We start from the raw sequence: 21,751 nt of genomic DNA on the forward strand, positions 1-21,751 counted from the left end.
GTGACCAAATTCAGGCCCTAACTGTATGGCCGAACTTTTTCCGTGGTCACGGACCATCACGCTCTCTGCTGGCTCTCATCACTGAAGGACCCGTCGGGACGTCTCGGTCGCTGGGCACTCCGTCTCCAGGAATATTCGTTTGTGGTTCATTACAAGTCGGGGCGACTGCACACAGACGCAGACTGTTTGTCCCGTCATCCGGTTGAAGCGCCCGACCTAACTGACCTTGACTCGGACCCCTGCGTGCTCTCCATCCGCGCTTTGGTTGACATCGCCACCGAACAGCGACGGGACCCATCGTTACTGGCCATCATCGACCGTCTAACGTCCCCATCACCAGACCCTTCTGTTCGCCTGTTCGAACTGCACGACAACATTTTGTACCGTCGTAGCTTCAGCGCCGATGGCCCGGAACTACTTCTTGTGCTACCTCACCATCTACGCAACAGTGTTCTGCAACAACTCCACGATGTACCGACAGCCGGCCACCTTGGTGTCTCTCGTACATACGACCGCGTGCGACGTCGCTTTTTCTGGCCCGGCATGTACCGCACTGTGGTTCGCTACGTCGCTTCTTGTGACCACTGCCAACGCCGAAAGCGCCCCTCTGTGCTGCCTTCTGGCCACCTACACCCCATTGACATACCTACGGAGCCATTCTTCCGTGTTGGACTTGACCTACTAGGCCCTTTTCCCACGTCTACCTCGGGCAATAAATGGGTTGCTGTCGCCACCGATTACGCCACACGCTTTGCCATCACTCGAGCACTACCTACAAGTTGCGCCACCGACGTCGCTGATTTTCTGTTGTACGACGTCATTCTACATCATGGCGCCCCTCGGCAGCTACTTACTGATCGAGGGCGGTACTTCCCGTCACGTGTCGTGGATGACATCCTCCGTGCCTGCTCCACACAGCACAACCTCACGACAGCTTATCATCCACAGACGAACGGATTGACCGAGCATCTCAACCGCACGCTTACTCAGATGCTCTCCATGTACGTTTCGTCAGATCACCGCGACTGGGACAACACACTCCCATTTGTCACCTTTGCTTATATAACTCTTCACGACATGACACAGCTGGTTATTCCTCGTTCTATTTGCTATTTGGCCGACATCCAGCGTTACCATTCGACACACTGCTTCCTCTGTCCAGACCCTTGTCTACTGTATACGCCGGCGACGTCCTTGCTCGAGCCCATGCAGCTCGTCAGCTCGCCCGTGACCGACTGCCTTTGTCGCAAGAACACCAAAAAGATCGTTACGATAGCCTACATCGAAGCGTTCACTTCACACCGGGATCTCTGGTACTCCTCTGGTCACCATGCCGCCAGGTCGGCTTATCAGAGAAGCTTCTCTGCCGTTACAATGGCCCCTATAAAGTACTCCGCCAACTCAGCGACGTGAACTATGAGATCGCACCCCTGGGCACAGCCTCTTTGACCTCCTCACTCCAGACGGATGTTGTGCACGTTTCCCGACTGAAACCGTATTGCTCTGCTAGCTCTTCGTCGCCATAACAAGCGCCGCGACGGTGCTTCCGCCGCGGGAGAGTGATGTTACGGTGCGACATGGGCTCTCCGAAGATAAAGAAGACGAGAAAACGTGAAGCGCTTGCGCGTGGTGCTTATCAGCCATATTGTATTGGCTGCCGATTCACTGGCATAAATATCTATTAAATCCACATCTCGCCTCCGTCACAATATAATAAAAGGATATTTTGGCTCATAAATGCGCGGCTACTTCTCTTGAATGGGTCGAGCAAACAACACACAGGGTCAAAAGATTACGTACAAAATAGTATTCCCACAGTAACAGTAGAACACAAAAATTTGTGGCACGTACAATACATCAATTTCAGTAACACCATGACACTACATTATAAAGTCTCAAAAATAGCCAGCATGTGGCACGTACATGCATCATTTAGATGAATTTTCACATACCGATGTAACACCATATAAGCATAGACCGCTTATAACGTAAGTCGCCGGAGTCGCGAATATCCGCACTATAAGCGGTACCGCGCTATAACCAAAACAATATTTTTGAAAGGTTGCACGTGTGCAAAACATGACCAACAGGCAGGCGCGCGATTCCGACTATCGAGGCATGTAACTGGGACGTAAGTTTGCATCTGCTGACATTTGAACGGTTAGCGTCCGCGGACCTGCGGTGCCGACATAACGAACGCGGAAAAAATGCGTCGTCACGGGAAGTCGCCGCGGTAACACACTGCGCGTGCGCGATGTCGAAAACGGTGGCGACCACAAACCACCACTCGAGTGTTTCACACGCACGCCCGCGTTTTCGTTAAAGATGTAAGTCACCCCTTCTAAATGCAACTGCAAAATGTTTCATTGACTCGGCACCAAACCGCAACTTCTGTAGCCCGCGGCTGCCGACATGGCAGCTAGCGCTTGTTAGGCCTAGCGTGCGCATTGCAACTTGGCATGCCGTCGCGAGAAGCTTACCCTTGACAACACGGATATCGGGCGTAGAAGAGATCGCACTCGCGAGCTAAACTGCGGGCATCTCGCATGAAACGAAGTTTCAGTTCGCGGTCGGGAGAACAGCCGCGGCAACTATCCTGAAAAAGTATTTCAAGCTTGTAAGTCCGCCTGTTGGTGGCAAAGGCGAAAGCTCAATCGCGTCTCAAAGCTTTGTTACTTGCGGGGGAATCGAGGTTGCACGCGCGATATCTGCACTCTACGACGAAGCAACTATTTTCCCGACGGAGACGAACAGCGGTAACGCGCTCTTGATGCGGACGCGGGCGTAGCAGAGCACGCGTGTCAAGCGGCCGAAGTGAAGGGGGCAAAGGTTTCTACGTCGGCCACGCAACCGCTCCCCTTCCTCACACCAAGCACCCACGCCGGGCTGCTGCCCCCTGCCGCCGTCCCTTTTCTTTTTGTAGCGTTAGCTACACTTGCCTAGCCAGAGCCGGTTTCGCGTGGGTCATCATGAGCCGTGCTGCGCATGCGCGAGGATGAGGGCGGAGCCGGCATCTCACGCGCACTCCGCCACCGTCGCACGCGGCTCGCCGCTGCTGGTGGCGGAGAGCGGGAGGAGTGGCGTTGTAGCCTGGCAGACAGACTGGCGCCAGCGCGCGCGACTCGCCGCTGCTGCTCTGCGCATTCGAGAGAGGTGACGTTGTAGCCATGGTGGCGCGCAGCTATTCGCCTTCGCTGTGCAGTCGCCGTCTGACAATGCGCTGGTGCCGCTTGATAGCGCCTCTGACTGGCGTTTGCAGGTGGTTAACGCCATGGAGAAGGAGAGCGCAAATGCTGCTCAACGGCGCAGAAGAGCCGAGAAGCTGATGTCATCGGATCCCGAAGTAGTTGCCTGGTAATTAGCGGTTCAGCGTACGAAGAATGAACAGAGGAAGTCTAAACGTGCTGCGGAGACACTGGAGGAAAGGGAGGAACGTCTAGCAAAGCGGCGTCGCCAGGATGCTGAGCGACGTGCCCGACCATCTCTGCAGCAGCAACAAGACGCCGTCGATGACGTCAAGGCTCGCCGATCGACTGCCTATACTGTGACACTTAGCGAAAGCGCCAATGCGACTCGGACCTTCGAGACGGACTTCGTAAACAATCCATTTGGATACGTGTGCAACGTGTGTGAAAGACTATAGCGCACGAAAGACTTGACACCGCTAAGTGGTGTCATGCGTGAAACGTTGAGTTTAGTGGTGGCGCCTGAGTGGGGTGAAACCGTGGCGTGCGTTTGTACAACGTGCAAGAACTTTCTCGTTAAGCAGAACATTCCGCTCTTTAGCATTACCAATGGGTATCGTTACCCGGCCATGCTGCCAGGCCTACCGGTTCTGAACGATGGGGCCAAATCTGTGTCATTGAAGCAGCAGTAAGCATGACAATCAAGCTAATCCTAGACAATCTGGAAAGCTCAGAATAATCAACTGAACCTTTGCTAACACTACGTATATCCTGGCATAGCCGAGCTAAGCCACTGCTAATTTTTTTCTCCCCCCGCTCCTTGTTCGTTCGTTCCGCGTCCCCTCCTCCTTCGTAACGCCGTCGCCGCTCTCTCCCCCGCCGGCTCATCTCCGCTGAGAAGCACACTCGCTCCCCTCTGAGAACGTCCTGGCAGCCGCATTATAACCGGTCTTTCATCTCGGGGGACTGCAAAATAAGCGGTATGAGTTCTATGGGAGGGTAAACGGGAGTCAGAAAAGACCACATTATAGCCGGTACTGCACTGTAAGCTGTTACGTTATAAGTGGTCTATGCTTAGTAGTGAGGACAACATATAGTCAACAATCACATACATGTGCATAGACGAGGCAACCTAAAGTTTGCGCTTGCGACGCCAGCGCCGAATGCTCCCCTCGCGGACGCGCCGAGCTCTTGAAGGTCGCGTCTTCGCAGGCGCGCGTCTGTGTTCTCTACGGCGCGCGCGCGCGTTGTTTTCGCGATGGCGAGTGTGACCGCACCAACCAGGAAAGCGGGCATGCAGTACTGCTGTGTTGTTGATTGCCACAACAGCCTCGAAAACACGAAAGGTCTAACGCCGACCGTTAAGTTCTACAGATTTCCAGGGAAGTGGTACGAGAAGGACAGACGACAAGCATGGATAACTGCAGTGCGCCGAGTCAAGTAAGTCGTATAATTCCGCATTCGCATGCCATGTCGCGTCCACTCGAAGAAACGCAATAAGCCTGTTTTCAGCTTGCGGCCGCTTTGTTTAGTCGTGACGCATAGTTGAATTTACAGTGGCACCCGCCGTGTTAGTTGAATGCATGCGTTGTGCGCCGCTAAGCTAGACGACGCGAGCTCGATTCGCGGGCACGACCGCCCCATTTGTATAAAGATAAAATGCAAGAACACCATTGTTACCGCGTACTTCGATTTTTTTTCACGTTAAAGAGTCCCTGCGGCGGTGAAACTCGTACCCGAGATCCCACCTTCAATGATTCAATGATTTCATGCTTCAATAATTTCATGATTCTTGCCCGTAAAGCCCCCGAGTTTAACTCGAACTATAACTCGACGTCGTAAACGATCTTGTCGGACACCTACGACACGCACTTGGGCTTTTACTGCGACATCACCGTTGACAATTTGTTCAACGCCGTACACATGTGGAAGCAGACGCTCTCCTTTCTTGAGGTTGCCGCCACGAAAAAGCCGAAAACTGGACGCCGTGAGCAAGAGCAGCTAAGGAAAGCGTGGGCGCATCAACATTAACAAAGCGGAGACTGCGCTGCGACGCGACCGCGCTGCGCGTCATTTCCACATTGGAGACGCTGTTAAGCAGGTGCGTAGCGCCCCCTGGCCCAGGTTTTCTTGTCTATTGCGACGTTAAAATAAAGCAAAAATTACACGCATTAATAAACAATATCGCTGCCCTCGAGAAAATTTTTTCTCCTTTAAGGGGGGAGGTGGCATTGAAAAAAAACTTTTTTGTTTGTTGACCTAGAGCAATGAAATTTGGCATGCATACTAATAAGTGTCTTGTATAGGGAAATATGCAGTTTCATCATGATACCTTGAGTAGTTCTCAAGTTACATCATGCTACATGGTCCAATTATATGGTCTGCTTGTGGAAAGCCTAGCGCTGTAACAAAACATGCCAGGAAGCTGCAAATGGTGTTGATCTTTACTCAAAAGAAGACTACAGGGTATGACACTCTCAGAATTGTTTAGTAAATTCTCTTTTTTTTTTTTTTAGAGATCATCATGGCTGCTGACACACATTGTCAGATACAGTGTCATGGACAAATCATCATCTAGAAAAATAACTGGGCTATAAACAAGAAATTGAAGAATGTCATACCCACAAGCAGTGTTCAGGGATTCAGGAAAAAGAAACAGAATCAAAATCGGTGCAGTCATTCCCGTGCTACTCTTTCCACGAGCAATGCACAATGTCCAAAACACACTTGTGAGAAAAAGCCTATCAAAGTTTTCAAAGTTGTTTACATTTGTTAGAAGGCACCAGCACTGTAGTCCTTGGTGTTCTTGTGTAGAGGCAACCTTTTGCGTCTCTGCCCTTTCACTTCATGCATGTGCGATGACTTCCTTGCTCGCTGAGCGTCTTTTTAGCAGCCCTGTGGAGGGTAAGGGCCCCAGATTGCACACCCATTGCTGCACAAATCTTGGTGTAAGCTTGAAAGTTGCCTCGCAACTGCCTCATGGACTGCTACTTCCACAGTGAAGTGGGAGGCATGCTGCTGCTTAGAAATTAGTGACCAAATCACCGAGTGAAGGCTTTCAGCGGCATTTTGTGTCTTGTTGCCACTGCAACGAGCCTGCAGTTGAGGGTCAGACAGGCGTTGGTACACTGGCCGCAACGCTTCAACAACTTTGTTGGGCAGGTTATACGTGTGTGGAAGTTGTGGCTTCCCCTCTGCCTCTGCTGCACGGTGCCTGCACCAGCTGCGGGCACCGGAAGGACAGAGCTCTTGATGAGGTTCTGCATCTGTCGATGAAACATTATGAAAGGTGGCCATCACTGCTTTCTTCATATCTTCGACGTCCGTGTTGCTTCGCAGTGCTAGGCCATAATAGCTGGTGAGCCTTTTGATCAAGTCCTGCGTCAGGCCAATGTTGTCACGGAACAATGATGCCATAACAACTAGTCAGTCTTTTAATCAGGTCTTCAGTCAGGCTGCCCCATCCTCCTAGTCTATCCTTCTTGCTTCTTGACACATGTGTTGGAGAGCTGTACCCATCCTCTCTTTGACATGATTTATACAGTCTTCTTTAGCCAGTGGAATAAATCTGTATGTTCTTTCTTCAGAGTGAGGGAAGTATCACTGTCTTCATCACAAACAATGCATGCGTACCGGAGGTCATTCTTTCCAGTGACCTTCTGAATAAAATTAAGGTGGGGGACGTGGCATTTTCCTTCGTAGGTTTTGATGAAAATTGGCACAGTTATTGCAAACATTTCTGGGATCAAATATCTGAGCAGTTTATTCAATAACGCGAGTTGGTCAGATATAAATTCAACTCCCTGCTTCACACACGCCACGTTCATTTGCAAACCCCGCCTGTGATGCGTTTCATCATCCACTCGGTCGCGGAAACGGTAATTTGCGAGGCATTCGTTATTTTCGAAGATTCATCAGAGCTAGCGGCGATACCAAGCACGAATCCAAACGTGCCTAAATTGCGTCACCAGCGCTTTCTTTCAAGCCGATGTACTCGGCCGCGGGGTCCGGGAAGTCGGCGCACGATATGCTGGCTGGCGGCATTCGGTGACAATGCACAATGCTCCTAGCCGCGGCGACGAAACATCGGCGCACATAACGTGCTTGGTCTCGCATTTTGCGGCGCCGACGCGCGAAATTGCTAGCCGCTGTTCCGAGCGGTCAATGCGCGACGAGCTTGGCCGGGAGGTCCGCTGCCGATTCGTAAAATGTCCATCCGCACTTTCGAGGAGCCAGCAGACGATGCGATTTGCTGCTTGTGACGAAGCACAGTGCGGCTTGTCCGCTAGCGCGATGTCCTTGCCCGCAAAGTTCGGATTCGTCTCGTAAACCAGCGCCGTGAGCGGAGTTAGGCCTAGCCACGACTCCGAGCAGTAAGCTCGGTCGCGGTGTGCGTGGCCGCGGTGCCCGATGTTTCAAAGCAAGTCATGTTCGATCGCGAGTGCAAAGAGTAGTAGCGCGAAGTTATTCGTCTCGGAGTACGAAGTGCTGACAAGCTGAACTTCTACCCGAGACGCGCATCTGCGATGTTCGCGACGAGCGCGGCACGCTATCGTCTATCGTACACTGATGACTGCGCTTCTGCTTGCAGCTGTCAGACTACAGGGTAATCATATTCTAAATTATCGTCGACCCGTGCACACAGGACGAGTGAACGCGTCACTAAGTAGCGCGATTTTCGACAGTCGTAACATCAGGTAACATCGCGACGCGTAAGCAGCAGACGGCTGTCCTCTCGGAGCGAGCATCGGACCAATGACGAGGCGTGCTGGAGCAACATGGCGGACGCGGCCAATCGGAGGCCTCGAAACGACCTTCAGAGATTTGCTTTTTGTGCGCTTGTTTTCAAAGGGAGGAGCCAGCTGAGGCGGGGAATTTGAAAACGAAGAAATTCTCTTTACGGCGAGCTCAAAATGGCGGCGCCCGGTTGTGCCGTTGCGGAGCAAGACTTTTTTGAAAACCACCGTTTTTTTGCGATCTCCACAATAATTTTCGCCAACTCAGCACGTGCAACAAATTTTTTAAAGCACTTCTAGGTGGTTTTCAGTGAAGATATTTTGGAATCAGATAGAAAAAGGGCTACAGAAACTGAAAATGTGATTTTCAAAAAATCGATTTTTTTGCCATTTTGCGCGATACGAAAGCCGCGTCCCCCCTTAAGGAGTGATTTTGCAAGAAAATTGTTGGCCACTACACTCACAGAATAGGTCGAGTAAAAAGGGCATCTTTTTGTCCCACAACAATAATCGTCATTTATTTTGCTTTCCTTTCCTTGCATTATCGCCGCGCGCCCGGCACTTTCTGGTGACGAAAGGCATGTGCACTATCGGTGTGACATAGCATTCTTGGCAGGAAAGTGGCCAGTGCCGATTTTTCAAGGAAACGCAAGCAAGCCAGATGACTATTATTGTTGTGGGTCAATAAGACGCCCTTTTTACTCGATCCATTCTGTGAGTGTAGCCGAAAAGCTTAACTGAGTGGTCTACATATGGTCTAATGTGCGCCGATTTAAGCGGGCATCTTGGTGTCGTGGTGTGGGCATTGTAGAAGGATGTGATTCGGGTTACACTCAACACCCACATATGCGACATGCATTTTGAACTCAATGACCTAATCTTCTGCTATGAGCACATCGTTAATGACAACACTGACAAAAGAGTTCACGTAGTAGGTTGGCACTTAATCCGCGTGTTGTTCCTTGAATGTTACCAAATATTCCTGCGCACCTGTGTAAGCTAAGGACACCAAAGTCTAGAATAAAACCTCCGAAGCTGAGAGGGGCAGCAAGTCGTGGTGGTCGCACTTTGGAGAGCGGTGGTGACGTGGCTGGCATACATAGGCGAGCGCAGGGTTCTACATTAAAGGAGGGCCAAGTTTCACCGCAGCCTCCCCCCTACCCGGAGTCCGAAAGAAAATGAGCTCCGCAGTGAATGCAAAAATGAAAATGAGGTGATGACGTGCTCCTCACAAAGGCCTACCATTGGTTCCCAGCTTTTGGGGGTAAAGGTGGGAAGTAAACAGTTCTTTGAATGCAACATCGGGGTTCCTTGGTAGCCATTATCGTAAAAAAACATGCATAGCCATAACCCTGTGCATCAAAAAATCGCGTTAAAGGTCCGACTGAATAAAGGTATGGGGCATAATTGGTGCCCCCTTTTAGATGATTTAGGGGGGCGTGCGCAAGGGGGGGGGGTGTACACGCCTATGATGGCATCAACATAGAAAATATCAATGCTGACAAAGCTGCTGCAGAGTTCCTTCCGACCCAGAGTGGGAAGCAGCTTGATTCCCTGCATTCCACGAGTGCTCAGAGTTCGAGTCCTGGAATGTCGAGCCCATGAACGGAGAAGTTACCTTCTTCAAAGATGGTGAAAACAGCGGCATTGCCACGATCGACGGGGCCGTAGTTTTGATGAGACTTTACTGTTGCGCTCATCTCATTGGGGAGGCTTGTTCCTCCCGTGCTTATTCAACCTACATGGTTTGGTAAACTAAAACTCACAAGCTTGAAGAAAGTATCCGCATTTCTCAGCTACAATGACAACCTAAAGATGTGCACGGGCTGCTATAGTATTCCATAAATTCTCTTTCATTTCGGCCGAAACATCACCTCTGAGGATTAAGACATCTGGAGGAGCGCGATATGCTTTGAGCTTTGGAATGCTTGTACCCACCATGCAAGAGCACGAGGAAGAATCATCCGAGCACCGCAGAAGCAAAAAAAACGAGAAAACTGAAAACCTAAGCAAAAGGGTCAGGGCCACGGTTTTTCGAGGAATGAAAATCGGGCAATGAAGACAGCTTTTAAAAATGGCTAGCAGTTAAGTTGACTGGAAATGAATGGTCTTCCTCAAGCACAGCAACTCACTCTTCTTGCAGCGTTGAAAGCTTCAAAAGCGAAATCAGCAAGAGGAAAGCGCTATGAAACAGAGTGGTTGATGAAAGCCTGCAGCTTATAAGCTAATATCACCGTGGCTGATGTCAAAGAGGCATATTACACCTCACGCCTTAAATTATCAAAGGAGTGCCTTGCGAGTTTCGTTATAATGTTTCGCTGAGCAGTATTTGGTGGATTTGTGAAAAGAAGGGGTAAGCTGTTATGAAACACAACGAAACGAAAGTGAGCTGTCACACTCAACAAGCTATAATATAGCCTACGAGGCCGGCAGTTTTTCTTCACTTTGCATGCCTCTTCAACAGGTGGTCGGAAAATGTTAATTAAAATACAAGAGGATTGTGTACGCAAGGCATCTTCAGATAAAAAATATACCTTTAATGTTAGGTAACCCAGCAGTGTGATGTGCGAGCTCCTGACATGAAGCACAGCAACACTGTGGAACTCAGTCATGCAAGACTGGCAGTGCATCTTGTGTATTGCCGTTATAATGCTGAAGAAGTACGATGGTTACTGAATATATTCTTATGCATAATTTATGCAATGGGTTCAACCATGCATATGTGATTAAAACGGGCTCGTGCACTTCGAATCGACTTATGCAACGCACGCGCATTAATGCTATTTAATGCAGCCACAGAATTAATCCAATATTGAGTAGGTACTGGTGCGACGACTAAGTATTATTCCATCAGCCCTTCTGTAGCTGTTTTAGCGAAACTTCATTGATGCGAAAATAGCTTTCCTGCTGTTCGGTATGCAGAAGTTGCAGACGATACTCAGTTCACCAATCCCAACGCGACCGCAGCGCCGCCACTGTGCGGGATACAGGAGGGGCCCGTTCCTTGTCGCTGTGTCTGCATGCACTTACACAACTGACAGAATCTAAAAACATCGTGCAGTGAAGCGCAAGACCTGCAACCTATGTGTCCCGTATTGAATAATACCAACATACAAAAACGGTTGTGGTGCCTTTCAAATTCAAAGTACAGTCAATGATGAATTTTTTGGACATGCCTGTCATACAAAAGTAGGCTTGTGCAAATATTCAAGCAGTTCGAATATTCGCACGAATGTTACAGTGTTCGAATTCGCTTCGAAACGGAATTTAAATTATTCTAAATTTCGAAGTATTCGAAATGAATGAATAGACATATATAAACCGCATGTAACTCCCTGTAAAGGTGGTTTCACTGTAGTGGAGGGGTGTTGTACAGTGAATACACTTATCCAGGAAAAATTTGCACTGCCACGAAGCCCCACTTCAAGGTTAAATCAACAAATTACCCTCATATTGATTCGTCATTTTTTTTTTTTAGTTTAAAAGCTTGTTTTGCCGGCTTATATGATCCAAGTATAGCAAGTTTTAAAACGTAACCTATTTTACAAGTTATCACTTGCATTCTACCGAAAATCAAATCCCGCTACTATTCAAAGTTGCTTCCACTTCCCTTTGAAACAAAAAGAATGACATTTGCACATGCCTTGTTTCAATTTTAAAAAGTATTGTGCAGGTTAGTTGGGTCATTACAAACATGCTAATTTTCCTTTATAATATGTGACATATACTATTCAAATTCGGTTCGAAATTATTCAACCAAATCACTATTCGCTTCGGATTCCACAAGCCTATACAAAAGCCTTTGCAGCACTGCCATGTAACCAGTAGTGCCAATGTGCAAGGACGTCTAAAATTTCGGTCGCTGAAACCAATTTGCACTTTGCGCTTACACGATGTTCTAGGGCCACGTAAACAGGAGTCAAAAGAGACTACTTTATAGTTGGCCCTGCACATAAGCAGTTACAGTATATGAGGTCCAAGCCGTATTAGCTGCCATTTAGAAAAACAGGCATGCTACTAAATCCCTTGGAGCCCGATCATGACACATCTTCACATCAGTCTTGCCTTGGTGCTGGTAATTGGGAACATGAGCGGCAAGCATCTTCCAACATGCACGAGCTGCTTGTTTTCTGGCTTGTGTTTAACCTGCCACCGACACGAACGCATGGATACTGGTGGCAAAATCATCCCTGTACAATGCCACAGCCTACGTTTCATGTTCAAACATGCACGTTCAGAAAATCGTTGTTGGCATAAACATTAGATCACAGACTTGAGCAGTAACACAAAATTTGTTCAAACTTAACTTATGAATTGTAGTTATGAAATGAGATAGAGAATACTAGAATAAACGATTCTAACAGACCCTTTGAAGAAAAATAAACTGCCAACCTTCCAATGTCGGTGGGCATCTTGAAAGGGCTGACTTGGTTCGCCTTGTTCCCCGTGCCAAGCTGACCATAAGAGTTGGCACCCCACGTGTAGAGCACACCTTCGTCAGAGAGGGCCATGGTGTGGGCATAACCACAAACAACCTGTACGCAAGAGGAAACCAATGCAAGAATGAGCTTCCTTATATTTAAAATAAACAGCCACAACTGCAACACCCATCACCAATACCACTGAACCATTTTACACCAAAAACAAATCAATTCCAAACATGTTTCTATACAGTGCGAATAAGTAATTGAAATGTAGCCTCAGTGGCCATGAATCAAGTAAATGCACAGCAGAACTATTTTTAAAGGCACCAAGTTCATGATATATATACTCGCGTAATGAACCCACTTTTTTTTAAAGAAATGTCGATGCAAATTTGAGGGGAGGGTTCCTTACGCGAAAAAAAAAAATTGCGGTAGGTATAAAAGCTGAAATTTCGCATGACGGTGTTCAGAAATTCGATAATTATACCTCAGTCTTTAAAACGTAAGCGTTTGCACGCAATGTATGCGAAAAAAAAAAAGCTTTATTGATGACACCAACCGGCCACCCTTTTTGGCGCTCCTACTCGCTGTCAGTGTCTTCCTCGCTTGTGTCGCTTGCTGCTGCCGCCTCGTCATCGCCAGGCCACAGCGCATCGTCTTCTGTGCCATCCAGGCTATTGGAGATCCCAGTCTTCTTGAAGCTCCGGACGATCATATCGCTCGGAATCTGGCTCCACGCTTCAGAATCCAGCGGCACAGCATCTCGATGGACGGCCTCCTTATTATACCGGCATGAGTCAAGTCCTGGTTTCCGTTGGCCATCCACTCCGTGTACAGCCGCCGCACGTTGTCTTTAAAAGTCTTCTTAATGGAAACGTCAAGGGGTTGCAGCATGGACGTCAGGCCGTGCTGCAGCCCCTTGACAGTTCCTTGTCAGTTAAAGCTATTGAAGGCTTACTGACAGAACCACGTTGCGAATGCACGGTGCGCCGTTGCTTTGTTTGCATGCCGCTGTGCCTGCGTGCGCTATAAGCAATACGGTTTCCTGTGCGTTCGACAGATGGCGCTCGACCGCAAAAAAGGCGCGACTTTCAAATTTTGACTCTTGTCTGTGTTCGCGCTGCTTGCAACTTGTTGTTAAGCAATGTTTTTAACTATTTGTAGCGCCGTCGTTTTGAGATATAATGGCGTGATTCAACCTTGTTTTGATCTTCAACGACATTATCAATCAGACCAAAACCAAATCAGCATATACACACAATAAAAAAAAAATCTTTTTTCCGAGGACCGAAGTGGGGGGTGGGTTCCTTATGCAAGTGGGTTCATTTCGCGAGTAAATACGGTAATTTGAATGTTTATTCAACTTGCAGACTAATTGGTGAATAATTCAACACCTCTTTCACACACCTGGTACAAACAGAAATTATCAGCAACTAAAGCAATCAAGCTTCACCAGCATGCTTTCACTGATCTGCATAAGCTATGTGCACACTTCAGAAATGCTTGAAGTACACCAAGCGGTTCATTTCCACATTGCTAAGCATAACATGTAAGTAAAGAGGAGTACGGTGTTGAAAGAAGCTGTGAGTTTGCAAGTGTTGCTCTTTGTGTTGTTCAACTACTACACTGCTCACTAGGCTTTGTGAATAGTAAATTTTAGGTTCGAAGCGAATTCAAAGCGAATAGTGATTTTGGTAGAATAATTTCGAATCGAATTCGAATTAATCTTGAAGTGGAGCTTCACGGCAGTGCGAATTTTCCCTGAAAAGGTATCTTCACAGTAAAGCTCATCTCCACTGCAGTGAAACCACATTTACAGGGGTTTAGAAGCGGACTAATATGGACCTATTCGCTCATTTCGAATACTTCGAAATTTCCTATAATTTAAATTCGAATCAAAGCGAATTCGAATACTGTATTATTCATTCAAATATTCAAAGTGCTCGAATATTCGCACAAGCCTACTGCTCACAAAAAACAGCAGCATGTTAGGTTGTCACTTTGCATTCTATCCAAATGCGTAACATGTGTCAGCTACAATGCAATGAAAACATTACACAGCCCTTGACTGGAGAAATTTCTGAAGATTTTTTTGGATGCACAGAAGCATGCTCATTTGGTAGCTATAGCTTAGAAATGTTATGATTAAACGCAGCCAAGGATGGATGATCTGAAGTTCACAGGCGTAACATGGAATCTGCTTAAAAAGACAAAGAAAATCGGGGATCATTGGGAGAGGCCTGTAATGGTCATAGAATAGGCTGAGAATCATGATGTCAGCACTTAGCTAAATGTGTACCTCAAGAAAAATGGGCCTTAAGACAAAGGGCCTTACATGCACTCCTTAGAGAATGCTTATTGTAAATGCTCCTTGCACCTATGAGAGCACACACACCTTATGAATGACGACACCCTGCAAGTTAGTGACGCGACAGGGACTGGTTTGGTTGACGTTGTTACCGAGGCCAAGCTGTCCGTTGCCATTGTAGCCCCAGCCAAACACCTGAAAGCAACACAGAAAGAAAACAATTTTTTGTTTTTTGATGAACGTGAAATGTCCATTGTGACCAGGGTGACAAGTTCTGCTTGTTTGCAACTTATTGCTCCAGTTGAGAAGCTTGTCCATTCGTAATAATACGGTTTGACAAAAAGCACAGTTCTTAACTAAGCTTATACCAACAGAACTATGAACCGGGTGACAAGCTGGCTACATATCCTACACGAAGGTGAAAGACGATTTAAGACTGGAAAATGCAAAGTTGCAAAGAAATTCAATACTGAAAAAAAAAAAAAAAAGTTTAACATCCTTCCATCCTCAACCTTCATTGTCGCTAGAATATGTAGTTGTTCCAAACCTGCCTCCCTTCGTTTCTAAAACTTTATCAATAAATCTGAGCATTTAAACAGCTCCAATCTTTAAAGCATTGAATTTCATAATGTCATACAGCAGTCTCTTGCAAAGTTGGTTTTTGAACCAGCTTCGTGTTAAACCAGTTCCCTGTTAAATTAAGATAACAGAAGAAAGTTGCCCGAAATGACATGTTATACTAGGGGTCTCAAACGTGGTGGGCCGCATGTGGCCCACAGACCTTACGCTAGCAGCCCACGGCTTCACAAGGAATAAATTTGTTTTGTGACTTTGCTAACTGGGACTCATTATTTTCTCGTCTATTAAGATTAGTAACGCTTTCTTTGGGTAAGCTTCAGAGATGGGACTGGTCTCAAACATTGTTTTCATGAGGCACACAATGCGGTCACCCTATGTTGAAGTATAACCGTGGAACAAAATCTCTATATTTCAAAATGGACACCCAGAATTTAGGCATTCTAGAGATTTGTATCGATGTTTCTCGAATCCTGATGACAAATCCTCTTCAGAAATGACCCATATACGAGATATGGGGAAAGGCATTCTTTCAAATGGCAACGTTAAGTAAAACTGGTAAAACTACCCCACCCCCCCCAACTTTCCCTGCTCCAACCTTATTAACTTTCACTGTCCTGGCCCTTGCGGGACTCAATTTCATGACTGCGGCCTGCTAGCTGAGGTGAGTTTGAGACAGACCTCTGCACTGTACAATCTGGAAACTACATATGTGTAACTTGTTCCATTAACAGGATGTGCACATAGGTTACGCTCCTGCTCAATAAATGGGTGGAGAAAGTTGTGCCTACATAGCTATATCACGGCTGTGCCACTGAAAAACAGGCTTTCTAAATTTGAAAACAAAAAGTTTAAAGTAAAAGAGCTTGGAGCAACCTACAGAATTGTGTAGGATACAAAATTAAATGCCCTGTTGGACATTTAAAATTAAACCACGCCACACTGTAGTCACCAGTGCAGCACTTTACTCTGCAGTAAATATGACCGGACAGAGAAATAGCACCGAGAAAACCAGCTTCACCAGCAATTGGTCCACTTACCTCACCATTTTCCATGACGGCCATGGAAGAAGTTTGGCCACAGGCTACACCGATGCAACGTCTTCCACCTATAAAAAGTGTGCAGGGCCACTACTTGAACTATGAAAGAGACAGTGACTGTGCCATGTCGATGGCTATACACTAAAGAACAACTGTTAACCATATCCAATTTTATCTAACTATATTTATATGCATTTGAAATAACTAATTAAAATGCATATTACAGGGCTTTCCTTCAACTGACAGCTATGGCAAAACTTCACCTCTAGAAATATTAAATGAAAGACGAAAGCCAGTTAAAAAATAGGCTTACAAAGTCGATGGATAATGTCCTCAAATAAATACGCAAAGACTAATGTATCCAATTTCCATATTGCAGGCATTGTAGACTGCAACACATTGTGTCCAAATCCCACCCCCCCAATCTCAAAAGCCATGCTTTGCCATGATGAGGGTGCCAAAAGCTACTGTCAGCATCATTGTTGGATGCCCCAAACAGTAACGAATGATGTCACAGATGCAGCAAATTTTCTTTTTCCGAAATGAGAGCAAACTGCTATAATATCCTCTTCGGATGAAAATATTTTACACTTTCTGAAGAATGAAAATCAGAGTGGCCGTTACAAATTAGGGCGCACTGAAATCGAGCGAGTATGGTACAACCAAAATTTGCAAAGCTTTAGCTATAGTGACCAATAATTTCTTGGTTTTACATGCCAGAATCCCAATACCGCTATGAGGCATGACTGGAGTTGAGGCGTGTCTGGACCATCTGGGATTCTCTGACATGCACCTACATGCAACTACACGAATGTCCTGGCGTTTCGCTCTCATCGAAATGTGGCCACCGTGGCCAGGAATCAAACCTGCATCCTGGAGTTTAGCAGCATGACACTGAAACGTGGATCTTGCTCTCAAAATCTCAATAGAATGATGCATGCAGCTCAAAATTAGTTGCGTCATGGCTGCAAATCCACAAGAGCACTGACTATGGACAAGCAATAGATTTCCAGACGCTTGCCCATAAAAATTGTCTAACTATGCACATAAAATGACCAGTTGACTACACTATGAACTGTGGTGCTTGTTATGTAGTGCAGCTCTAGACTTACGCAAAGAGGAACCGTTCAAGTCGAATATTGTGAAGTCCACTCACCAATGCCTGAGCTCACTTTGCGGGGTGTAGGCTGGTTGGTGGTTGAGCCCGAACCCACTTGGCCACAGTTGTTCTGCCCCCATGCATACACCTGCCGATGTAAGAAAAATGTAGTAATGCTGCAGCAAGCTCACTTTGTTTGCTGCAGTTAGTACATTAAGCAAACACTCAACAAAAGAACAACACGAATGTGAATAAACAGAAGCGTGTGCTCCTACACAATGATCTGAATAAAATGAGACTGTTTGCATTTGAACAGATATCACACAGGGTGTAGCAAATAAGTCCACTCGATGGTAATGACGTCCTGTCATGAAAACCAAGACAGAAAGTTGCAATGGTACATGCGCCAAGCTAAGAGAATGGCAATCAAGAGAATGAAAAACAATACACGAGGTGTTCTCCAATTTCTGATATAGTGTATCGTTTTTGCACATCTGATCTTTTGTAGAAAAATTCCTACCAGTTGGATCTATTTAGCTACTGTAAACAATTAGCATAGACTCACTAACAGCTAGTGCTACAAACAAAATATGGAGAGGAAAAACATCAAACAATAGAGGTGATTTACAACAGCACCCAGGTTCAATAGACTAAGTATGTGTTCAAATATATAAGTACTAGCTTTTACGAATGCCTTCAACAAAGAGGAACATATTAAGGCTAACACAATGTAAACTTTAATAGAGAACACACAAACTAAATGCAATTCATCATGAACTGATCACTCACATCACCATTGGTGGTGAGTGCAAGCGAGTGGTGTGAACCACAGGCCACCTGGGCCACACGATGAGACAGGCCTGCAGATATGGAGGATGGAACAAGACCCTGCGTGTTGCAGTTGTTGCCCAGCTGGCAGTAACCATTGTGGCCCCAGCTGAGCAGCTCGCCACTCTCTGTGACAGCCAGGACGTGGGGGCCACTGCCATACGCTATTGCATGGAGACCCTTCCGACACAGTGCATCCACTGCAAAATAGGGATTCATGGTTATTGACATTCGAAGTCACCACAAGGGTAACAAAAAAGGGCAGCCAACCTACACCAGAACACAGCTATTGATGCCAGGAGGTAAGCCCAAGACCTTGTTTTCAGCATCACTGCCATAGCGAACAAGTGGCAGCTAACAAGTGGCATTTACCTGTCTGCATACCATGGTAGGTAGGAAGACAGGTAAATGGTGCCAATGGCATTAGATTAAGAATAGCAGACGATTTAATTGTTGGGGTTTTACGTCCCAAAACCACAATATGATTATGAGGAACACCGTAGTGGAGGGCTCCGAAAATTTTGACCATATGGTGTTCTTTAACGTGCATGGGCCTCTAGCATTTCGCCTCCATCGAAAAGCAGCAGCCGTAGCTGGGATTCAATCCCGCGGCCTTAGAGTCAGCAGTAGAGCACCATAACGACTACACCACCATGGCAGGTGGGTTAAGAATAGCAGATATGTGCATAAAATACCTGCAGTTCTTATTTTACACGCAGCATCAGCTGATATTTGGAGAACTGCATGGCCCAATGCAATACATATGCAGTAGAAATTGCTTAAAAGTTTGATTCTTCTAATCTCGTTCGATCTATTTCCCGTTTTCTTCGCAACTTAAAGCATTACAATGAAAAGTGCTTTTATAGCATTGGCATTTGTGCACCCATATAAATGAGCCAGGCGATGAACTGAGCCAATATTAAAGGGACACTAAAGGGAAATATTAAATAGAGCTAGATTACAAGATCAGGCTTGCGTAATAACCATTTCACCATTCATGGTGAGAACAGAGCGTTTGTAGGTGAGGAAACAACAAAATTGAGAAATTGGAGTGGCGCCCTCTGTCATGTCCTGTGGGTACCTCAATAAATGATGTCAGACTATCTATTTTGATTACTGAAAGGCTTACAGATGAAAAGTGAATTATATAAATTTTGACAACAAATAAACATGCAGTAAGCCAGAGTCCTTGGTACATGTCAAAACTTTGGAGCTCTCAGACGCCAGCTGATTCATAGAAATCGGCAGCAGAGGCGGCGATGTCAAGTTCTCTATTCGGCACAGGTGATTCAAATGGAGCAGCGGCTCGACACAAGAAAAAAAAAATTTATTCGCACAGAGAAAGCGGTGATATACTTCCATATCTCGGGCTCAGACCGACATCCACACAGACTCACTGGAGGCTTACTGTTACTGAAGTACGTATGACTCGTCTTTAGCGAGTGATTTGACTAAAGGGCGAGTTCGCCGACTTAAGCTGTTGGCACATTGATAGCACTTCACTTTCCCAAAGCCATTTAGAGTGATACAGAGACCAGTATTGTATATTACTCCATGAGTCAGTGCACTAGTAAAATCACTTAGTAAAATATACTTGACGTACGGATGTCAAATGTCAGAAAAATGTGTTAGACAACAAGCACTGCAACACATTATCTGTGAGCAAACCCTCGCATTCAACATTGATAATGGCATGCACCTTTTCGGGGCTCGAGGCTCCCATGTGTGTCTCCGAGTCCTAGGCAGCCACTCGAGTTGGATCCTAGAGCGTAAACATCATCATCTTGCGTGACCATCAAGGCCTCATTGCCAGAGCTGCCAAATACACATGCCAGGCGCAGCTTCGACACAAAGGTCTTGTCAAGATTGCTGAAGATGAGCCACTTGTCCAGATCCGTTGTGGTTCCCAGGTCTAGCACAGGCAGAGAGGGCAGTCGCTCAGCCATGCCCACTACTTCCTCCTCCTGCTCTTCTCTGCAACACAGGAAAACAGTGATTCCAAGCTATACAGTAGAAGGTTTGTGCCCAGATAAATAAAAAAGTAACTTGCAGCGCCATCTATCTTTGTAGTTCTTTCCGTCACCTTTCTAGTGTAAGGCAGTCATCCAGAAAGCGAATGCACGAGGAAAAGGAATCGCATCATTGCACCAAATGAGATTCACAAACAGGAAACGGCTATCTCCACTGAATAGACCCTTTTCTGAATTGCAAAGCTAGCATTTCTACAATGCATTTGGTACAAATAAAATATGGCGGCCTGGCTACTTCTGCAAACAGTGTGTACAAGCCGAATATGCTTGCGCTGTGACACAGAAAGTGTAGACTCTGCTCTTGCGATATAATTAAACAAACACGAAACATAAGCCCCAGCACATGCAGCCAGAAGTTTGTTTTCATTTGAATTGCGACAGATGCTGCCATTACATGAGTGAAAGCACAGTGCAGAGAAGAAAATTTGTGAATTATGAAGAGTCTACCGATTCATATTGGTGCATTTCTACACTCGCTCACCACCAAGAAGCACTTCACTGAAGCACACAAGTGTGTGCATAAAATACGAAAAGAAATTACCTCATCACTAGACAGTAATTAATTTTGCTACATTCTAAGTGTCAATCGCGGCATGTTGCATTAAGGTAATGTGCTGACAAATGCAAATCTTAATGCATTGATGGAAATGCCAGGCAAATTATGTTTGGGATGTTTTCTTTTTCTTTTTCAATTCTTAAGTTCGTAATAAAACACCAAATTTCAGTTGCCTTCTGTGCCTATATACTTCTTGCAGCCACAACAAAAAAGTTTGGTTCGACAAATTGATCATAGAAAGTCAGTTTTATTTGCAGAATCTAGTTGGTCCAGTATTACAACACACAAGTACATAGGTGGTAGCTGTTACGATGCTCCCCAGCAGTGATGAAAGCTGATGTCATGCATGGTAGCACAACGCAGGCTGTGTAAAGATGCTACGAAGTGCTATAAGGTGTTTGTAGTGTCCCGACTTCTTTCTCGTGTCCGTGTTTGCACACCCTGTCTTTTTAGAATGAATGCTTACCAACTAGCTCAGCTCTCTGTTATTCTAAGTCCAAGACTGTGCAAACATGTGCAACGAAGATCAATTCAGCACTGTAGACCTAAAATATGCCACACACGCAGTGGTCGTGAGGACTTGGCTCATGGCAGCAATACCTGCAAGTATTTCACATGAACAGGCCAAACATCTCCACCGCAACACGAATTAGGAGCGCGTCCCTTCTGCTTTGTGCTCGACAAAGCCACTTCAAATGGTGGAGAGATTATAGAGCAGCACAGCAAGGATTTGCTCTCATCAAAGATATATCTGTTGTGTGCCTCATTTGTTGTTGAATGATTAAGTAGATTTATTAACAAATTTTTAAGGTTTCACATACCAAAACCTTTATATCATTTTCTAGGCATGCTGATAGCGGAGATGGCAGACTGGGTGATCTGATAGCGGGGGACTCCGGATTAATTTTGACAATCTGAAGTTCCTTAGCGTGCACCTAACATAAATGCACAAGCTCTTTTTCACTACGA

General features: G+C 46.2%; 1 protein-coding gene across 1 annotated transcript in view; it reads right to left on the reverse strand.

The window, feature by feature from the left end:
- Positions 1-21,751, reverse strand: part of LOC119387934 (RCC1 and BTB domain-containing protein 1-like) — a 42,111-nt gene that overhangs the window by 19,549 nt on the left and 811 nt on the right. Inside the window, 6 exon segments of the mRNA XM_049413759.1 lie at positions 12,314-12,456; positions 14,741-14,848; positions 16,270-16,337; positions 17,426-17,516; positions 18,158-18,396; positions 19,896-20,170. Of these exon segments, the coding sequence (XP_049269716.1) occupies positions 12,314-12,456; positions 14,741-14,848; positions 16,270-16,337; positions 17,426-17,516; positions 18,158-18,396; positions 19,896-20,170 (924 nt within the window).

Source organism: Rhipicephalus sanguineus, chromosome 3, assembly GCF_013339695.2.
Source record: "Rhipicephalus sanguineus isolate Rsan-2018 chromosome 3, BIME_Rsan_1.4, whole genome shotgun sequence".
NCBI classification, from domain to species: Eukaryota; Metazoa; Arthropoda; class Arachnida; order Ixodida; family Ixodidae; genus Rhipicephalus; species Rhipicephalus sanguineus.